Here is an 8,399-nt window from a genome sequence, read left to right as displayed (position 1 = left end):
TCGAAAACAAAATGAAACAATACCCTAGGCTCCTAGCCGATGCCTCCATAGGCTGAAAGCTTACCCGCCATGTCTTATAAGTATTGAAAGTAATGTTACGAGGTGGTTGAAGACGCCGTAGCCTAGGGTTTGAACAGAGGTGATAATGAGAGAGAGGATCAAAAGAGGTTGTTGGAACAGAGGAGATAATGAGAGAGGGTCAAAAGAGGAGGTTTGAACAGAGGTGATAATGATTTTCGCCCCAATCCTCTTTCCTTTCTTGTTCTCTCTCTTTCTGATTTTAGTTCTGTTTAAAGTGTTTCCTATGATTTCATCGATTAATCAAAACAATTGACAAATTGTGATTTATTAAAATTTGAAAATAAATTAATTTTGAACCAGCCTTTTTCTTACCTGAGCTGTTGTATCCCATTGACCACTCTGATATTATTGCCCTTCAATAATTCAATTCATTACCTTTAGTTATTGTACACTGACTAAACTCCTTGATATGGTGTGAGAGAGAAGGAAGGAAATAGAAATTTGATTATTTGTGTGTAAAGAAACAAGGATATGGGCAGTTTTGTCCTTCCATTTATTAATAGAAGATGTTGAAGCGTTAAAGTATATTTATGAAGCGCAAATACCAACTCCTAAAATCGAATTAATAGATTGTTAATTACTTCTTCCTCCGTTTCAAAATATTAGTTAGTGTCGAATTAATAGATTGTTAACTATTACCTCCGTCCCACTTTAATTATCCTATTTTGAAAATCGCAAGTCACGGATCCCAAAAACAAGACAATTAAAAACCCAGAACATGCAGCTCTAGCGGACAGGAGGTTGGTCTGTGACTTCGTGTAATATTTGGGCAATCCAGACATTGGTCACTTGATTCTGGCAGACCAGAGGCATCCAATTCAAATGGTCAGCATCATTTTATAATTAAATATCTCTCTACCTAAGGCTTCATTAAGAAGAAGATAATATTAGTTATAAGAAAAAATAATAATAATAATAATAATAATAGTAGTAGGATAGTAATAACTTATATTTATGGATAAATTGTGAAAGAAAAGAGAAAAAAAAAAATGACAATATTCTTGTTTAAAAAAAAAAGAAAAAGAATTAAATTAAATTATTATCATAACTTTTTTTTTTCTATAGAATGTTATTTTAAGAGAAGTCAAATGTTATAAGAGTGTAGTTTTGGAATAATAAAAATACTACTTATTCACTATCATTTTTTTTCAAATCTTTTTTCTCTCTTCGGTAAAAGCTATCCAAACACCATTTTCACAATTTATTTATTTATTATTATTATTTTTTCTTTCCAAATTTCTCCAAATCACTCCAGACAAGCCCAAACCAAGCATAAATAAAAGTACAGTGACCATATAATTTTGGTGCCATATTTGCCTACTCTGCTCTGTCCTGTTGATACCGTGATGTCACCACGCTCCTAAACGGTTGGTCCCAAATATTTCGACTAGAAAAATAATACTCCGTAAAATAAACGACGCAACCAATATCTAGTTTATTGGCAATCAGTGGAAATTAATTAAGAAGTCAAACTTATTGAAATTATTATTATTTTTTTCCCCGGTAAACAAACAACTTCTATAAATGGACAAAAATATACAAAAGGGCCAAGCCCAAAAGCCCGTAGGCATACAAAATATCCTACTTAACCCGATCCATTGACCTCACAAGTGAAACGTTCCAGAGATTAATTTAAGAAGATCTCTAACGTTTCCGGGAAGATAACATAATCTACATTTGAGATTGTAGAAATTAAAAGAAGCAGATTACAGAGAGAGAAAGCCAGAACCAAAAATAACTCAATAAAAGCGGTCAACCACTTGTGACCAAACCCCTGTAATCCAGGTGCCCTGTCTTCTCTCTCACGCATTACATGAATATGTGGCATGTCTACGTACGGATCCTTCTTCTGTATGTTCCCTTCAAGTCCACTATCATTTAACATATTAACACCTCTATATAGTATATATACAACAAACACATAGAAATAGGGAAAGAGGGATATCAGTTTTTCTCTGTCATCATATTTATTCACTTCATCCTGCTTTTTTAGAGAGAGAAGAAAGGAGTTTGAGAGAGAGAGAAGGAGTCGGGAGGTAGGAGGAACTAAGCAAGCGAGGAACTAGAAATGGCAGAGATAGAGGTGCAAATTCAGACAACACAACACCACCACCCTACCATTTTTAAGAAAGCTAAAAGTCCTGTTACTGTGAGGGTACGTTCAGATCATGATCATCAATGTTTTATGCATGCATGTTCTTTATTAGTCTCTTTTTGTGATAAATATGAATGTGAATATATATTTTTATCATTCAAAGATTGAACATGCATGGTTCTCTGTTCCTGGATTGAAAGAGTGTTCTGTTGGGAAAAAGGGCAACAGTCTCACTAATATATTATTTAATTTTGATCAGAAGATAACACAGCTTACCATACATTATAATACATAAGATCTTACATATCTATTTGAGATTTTGGTGTGTGTGTGTGTGTGTGTGTGTGTGTATAATAGGTGTATATATATGTATAATTATATATGAGAAAGCCCAAGAAGGCCAAACTGGACCAATAGAACCAGACCATGTCCACCCTGATTTTTGTATTGTTTTACTAAAACAGTTAACTAGGTATTTTATAATTTTTACCTTGAAAAAAAACATAGACGTTCATTTTTGCCTTTATGGAAACTTGAACGGTGAATAAATACTATTGGGCTACAACATTGATGGTAATTAACTATGTATTATGGGTTCATGAGTTTGTAGTACTTTTTTTTTTTTCTTTCAAAAATATATTGGAAAAAATGAGATTGTTCAAGTTTTCTTTATTTTGACCAAATCGATTTTCAAGGGTATATAGTTGTGTATTCTTAATTTTAAATTTACTTGTGAAGAGATTAATTATTATCTTGAGAAAGAAATAATGTTGCATTTGAAAGTATTGAATCCATGTATTGAAACTAGATTTGAAGAAAAAAATTAGTTTAAAATTTGAACTAATTTTTCTCAAATTTCAAATCCAATTCAAATTCCAAAGGACCCAATCCATGCTCCTAAACATAACTTCCATGATTTTATTTTGGGTAGTGTTAGCAGATTTTTTTGACCAAGTAATTGAAAAGAATAACTTTGACTGAACAGTTTTAATTGGTCATGTATACAAAATATAAAGAAATTTTTTTAATGGTGAACATGGAAATATATATAGACCCTAGTGCCTCACGAAACATTAAGTTTCAGAATTGATTCTATGCAAAAAATTCCTTGGTGGGGGTGTATGAGTACCAACTAGGAAAAAATTATATATATACACACCAAATAATTACATTATTATAATCATCCATCACTACTTTTATCTTAATTCAGTAGGTTGGACTAATAATTTAACTAACTTCACAGTTTGAGGATGTTGTTTACAAGATTAAAACCAAGAAAGGAGGAATCCTAAAGAAGAAGTCAAAAATTGAAGAGAAAACAATATTGAAGGGAGTCACAGGCATGGTCCTGCCTGGTGAAATGTTGGCCATGCTAGGCCCTTCTGGCAGTGGCAAAACAACTCTCCTCACTGCATTGGGTGGCCGACTTGGAGGCCATATCAGTGGAAGCATAACATACAATGGCAAGCCTTTTTCGAACCAATTGAAGCGGAACACTGGATTTGTCACTCAAGATGATGTCCTGTATCCTCATCTGACCGTGACTGAAACACTAGTATTCACTGCTCTTCTCAGGTTACCCAATACTCTCACTAACCAAGAAAAGGTCACACATGCAGAGTCTGTGATCACTCAACTTGGATTGACCAGGTGCAAGAACAGCATTGTAGGGAGTCAATTCCTAAGAGGGGTCTCAGGAGGTGAGAGAAAAAGGGTAAGTATAGGCCAAGAGATGCTTATAAATCCAAGCCTGTTGTTTCTTGATGAACCAACATCAGGCCTTGACTCGACAACGGCTCAACGGATTGTATCAACACTGAGGGAGCTGGCTAATGGAGGAAGGACGGTTTTGATGACGATACACCAGCCATCGAGTAGTATATTTTACATGTTTCACAAGGTGTTGTTGCTATCAGAAGGTCATCTTTTGTATTTTGGTAAGGTAGCAGAGTCCATGGATTACTTTGCTCATATCGGATATTCCCCATCAGTTACCATGAATCCTTCTGATTTCTTGTTAGATCTTGCGAATGGTATGTGCACTACAACTTATTATCTTATATTGGAACTGATTATTATGTTAATTAGTTCATTACTGCTGCTTGATTTTTATAGGAACTGCTTAAAGAATTGAGTCAATGAGTTTTATTTTAGAATTTATTGCTAAATTTTAGGAACTTCATATTGAATGTAAGTCAGTGATTTTTGTTTTCATCCTAGCTCTTTGCAAATACATACCATGTTAACATCTCCTTTCTCCATTTATTGCAATGATATAAAATGTCACTAGAGTAATAGTTAAAAGAATTGAACTGCACTAAAATTAATTCCTATGTTAGGCTGTATAATCACATTAAGTTGTCATTGTCCTTGTTTCTGTAGGCGTTTTATCATATGATGGCCGGGAGGCTGAAGCTGTAGTTAAGCAGACTCTGGTTTCGGCTTTTAGAACCAATCTAGCTGACAGATTGAAGGCAGAGCTTCGTGAAATCAGCGGAGAAGTTCGTGAAGGTTTAGAAGACAAGCAGTCCACAAAGTGGACCACAACATGGTGGCAACAGTTTTCAGTGTTGTTTAGAAGAGGGGTGAAAGAAAGGAAGCATGAGACCTTCGACACCCTCACAGTTGTGCAGGTACTACTGGTAGCTTTCCTTTCAGGTTTACTATGGTGGCAATCTGGCATTGCTCACATACAAGAACAGGTAACATATCTTCGTCTCTCTCTCTCTCTCTCAATATATATATACATGCGTGTGTGTTGCAGATAAAAATGTGGTAGAGAGTTATGGTTTTATCAACTCCAAGAAAGTCATTAGTATATAGAGGATTATTTATAACAAAAAATAGTTGAATTGAAGTTGAATTTGGTAAAGGATGAAATGCTTAATTAAAATGGTCTACTGCAATTCAACATAAACTTCATTTCAGTTATATTATGAACAGAAGGGGTGAATAATATTCATGCCATTTACAAGTTGAGATGTGAGTGAAATTTCTTCAATCATTTTAACAGCTTGAAATGTGAGCATATCAATTATTTGTTCTTAGCATACATTCATATAGGGCTTTTTCAATCATTTTAACAGCTTCAAATGAAAGCTTATCAAGCCTAACATTCTTACCAACTTAATTGAATTCCCTGTTTGGCTACACATGCATGCAGATGGGGCTTCTCTTCTTCTACTCAGGATTTTGGGGCTTCTTACCTATGTTAGAAGCCATTTACACTTTCCCCCAAGAATGCATGATGCTGGAAAAGGAAAGATCTTCAGGGATGTATAGGCTGTCATCATATTTCATAGCGAGGACCGTGGGTGACTTACCCATGGTGCTTGTCCTCCCCACAGTTTTCGTTACCATAACCTACTGGATGGGAGGGCTCAAACCCACAGCTGGAAACTTCTTGGAAACCCTATCTGTTCTCCTATTACATGTGCTAGTCTCTCAAAGCCTAGGACTTGCCATTGGTGCTCTGATAATGGACCAAAAATCTGCCACTATACTGGGAACAGTGACCTTGCTTTTGTTCACTCTAGTTAGTGGATACTATGTTCAGAAGCTGGCTTCCTTCATAGCTTGGTTTAAGTACATGTCTATCCATCAGTACACATATAAGCTGTTGTTGGGGTCACAGTATAAGCCCAGTGACACGTACCCTTGCGCTACCACTGGCACTTGCTTGGTTGGGGAGTTGCCTTCTATAAAGCTTGTTGGTCTTGATGGGCAACTCATCTCTGTGGTTACTTTGGCTATGATGCTTTTGAGTTACAGGTTCATTGCTTATATTTCTCTAATGAGGATCGGAAGGACAAACAAATAGGTAAGAGTCCAAATTAAGCCTAGAAGGCTAGTCCAAGAGTTCTCTGTGGAACTGTATCTTGTTCTGACTCTAAAACAAGGAAGAAGCTAGCTAATATATATGTATGTGGAATAGTTTATGTGAAATTAAAGGTACTTTCAAGTTTTCTAGTATTACTTGTTTTCTGTTTTCTATAATACTTTCAAATTTTATTTTGGACAATGCTACTCTGACTTGATAGTCTAACCGGTCATGTTAGTTTAACATTTTTTTATCCCTTGGATGCATTGGATAGAGTCAAAGTTTTGACGTTATCCAACCTATCCCATGGTAAAAATTCCTTGACGTACTAGACTTCTCGGTTAGATTTACCGGTTACTGGACATTCCAATGCCACAAATTGTGCGGGATGATATGATGATGATGAACTAGTTATGTGTGGTATCAGAATTGGCAGCCCTTATTAATGAGCCACAGAACATGCAACTGTAGTACTGGACAGCTTTCCAATTGTTGGGTTCCTAGTGAACAAGCAGATGGGTGTTTTCCTCTGGCGTAATATTTGGGCTTGCTGCAGGGACACCATATCAGCAGACCAAACACATGCATCCAGTCCAAAATGGTCTGCATCATTTTCTAATTAGGTGTGTATCTACCTAAATCAATGTAAAGTTCTCATTCTGGTGTCATATTTGCCCATTCTGCTGTGTCCTGCTTGGATGGCTCAAGTTTGTTCTATTGTTTGGTAAAAGAGAGAGGAAATGGAAGTATATATAGACAAAACTTTCATATGCACCCATCAATTTGGTTGTGTCCAAAATTGGGTAGGAAGGAGAAGGGAATAGAAGAATATATTTTTTACTAAAATGGAAAGTTAACAGTGAGAAAATTATATTAAAAAATTTCTAGTTCCGTTCCTCGTACTAAACAATGAAAGGATTAGGTGATTTCCTTCACTTCCACTAGGCCTAGATTCTTTATTTTTTTTTTTTTTTTGAGAGACTTGAAACCTCTGCCTTTCGTTTAAAAAAAAAAAGTTACCACTTACTAATTTACGAGAATAGTTTTTTTTTTTTTTTTTTTGTTCTCTAGAAAAAGTAATAATAATAATAATAAAAGATGGTTGAAAGGTTTTCAAATAATCAACCAAACACCTAGTTTTCTTTCATTTGATATGTCTTTTCCACATATTTCTTTGGAAACTTTATGTGACTTATTTTTCTTTGTTTTATCATGTAATTCTCAAATTCCAAATCAATGCAATGTTGATTATATTCAAATTTAAAATAATTTGTTATCAGCATATCTTGAATTTCATATCAGGAATTGTTACCAATAAACACAAGTCTAGATAGTATAAATTATACAGGACAAAGCTCTGTAGGCCCAAGAGAAATTTCTTTTTTCTCACCCACTACCACTGTTAATTACCAACTAATAATAATAATATTATATTTGGAACAATTGGGAATTTAGTCCTAAGATTTTTGTAATTCATGTGGTTTGCAAGTAATTTTACTAATTCGAAGTTACACAGTGAGTTTTGGGGACTATTGAAGGAGTGATGTAAAGTCGGTGTAGTTGAAAAGGAAATTACCGAAGGCCCCACCCAAGAGAAGATGAATAAATGATGGTATACTGGTTATGGGATCGTGACTGTGTGCACTTTAAACAAAAAAAAAAAAAGAAGAAGAAGAAGAAGTGTGGAACTCAACAAAAACATTGTTCTTCATGCGATTGTCCTCCTAATTTTGATAATGACCTAATTGGCCTCTCATACATTGTCAAATTCAACCAGAAATTCTTAAGTCATTCACCATATTAATCTAAGTCTAATCTTAATTACACACGTATGGTTGAATCACAAGTCTCATTATGTTTGTAAATTGTTTTTAACAATTGGAACTGACATGATGAGGAGCTCAAATTTCGCTTCAAAATTTTACAACTACAGGTAAAGCATCCGAGATTATAGAATGAAATTTAGTCCAAGTCCAAATTTGAACAAAATTCAATCAACCTCAGTAATCCAAAAAAATCTCAAATATAAGAAGAGTTAAATCATTTTTGTTTCTTTTAAAGCAAAATAAGGTTGCATGTTTTATTCACTGGTGACATAATATTCTTAATTATAATTCATTACCCTTTTTTTCTCTCTAGCCACTCTAAGTAGGTGAAAAGTAATAATCAAAAGCTTAAAGTAAGAGATATTGAGGGGTGTGGCCCCACTATCTCACCATGTAGCTGTATTTTTTTAACAAAGAGTAATCATGGCGTTGAAAAAAACAAAAAAATAAAAATTATAGCAAAAGAAGTTTTTTTACTTTTTTAATTTTGGGATATGATCCAACATTACAGACATAGCCTAAACCAATCACGAATTATATAGTTCCAGAACATTTAAAAAGTTCTCAATGGTAGCCT

General features: G+C 34.5%; 1 protein-coding gene across 1 annotated transcript; it reads left to right on the top strand.

Annotated features, from left to right (window-relative positions):
* Positions 1–2,149: 2,149 nt before the first annotated feature.
* LOC132309955 (ABC transporter G family member 9-like) lies at positions 2,150–5,996 on the top strand. Its single transcript, XM_059808204.1, has 4 exons — positions 2,150–2,236; positions 3,420–4,209; positions 4,559–4,878; positions 5,340–5,996. The coding sequence occupies exons 1-4, from the start codon at positions 2,150–2,152 to the stop codon at positions 5,994–5,996; spliced, it is 1,854 nt and encodes a 617-aa protein (XP_059664187.1).
* The last annotated feature ends 2,403 nt before the right edge of the window (positions 5,997–8,399 follow it).

This window comes from Cornus florida, unplaced genomic scaffold (genome assembly GCF_030987335.1).
Source record: "Cornus florida cultivar Cherokee Brave unplaced genomic scaffold, ASM3098733v1 CherokeeBrave_3.0.0_Hap2_Chr05, whole genome shotgun sequence".
In the NCBI taxonomy this organism is placed as follows: domain Eukaryota; kingdom Viridiplantae; phylum Streptophyta; class Magnoliopsida; order Cornales; family Cornaceae; genus Cornus; species Cornus florida.
The sequence above is the reverse complement of the archived record's forward strand: the minus strand, read 5'-3'. Positions and strand labels throughout refer to the sequence as shown.

What these genes read in the sequence shown, in the direction of transcription:
- LOC132309955 (XM_059808204.1), top strand. Translation starts at nt 2,150, where the DNA reads ATGGCAGAGATAGAGGTGCAAATTCAGACAACACAACACCACCACCCT. An exon ending in CTTGTTAGATCTTGCGAATG is followed by an intron (nt 4,210 to 4,558) that starts GTATGTGCACTA and finishes TTGTTTCTGTAG; the next exon opens with GCGTTTTATCATATGATGGC. An exon ending in TTGCTCACATACAAGAACAG is followed by an intron (nt 4,879 to 5,339) that starts GTAACATATCTT and finishes ACATGCATGCAG; the next exon opens with ATGGGGCTTCTCTTCTTCTA.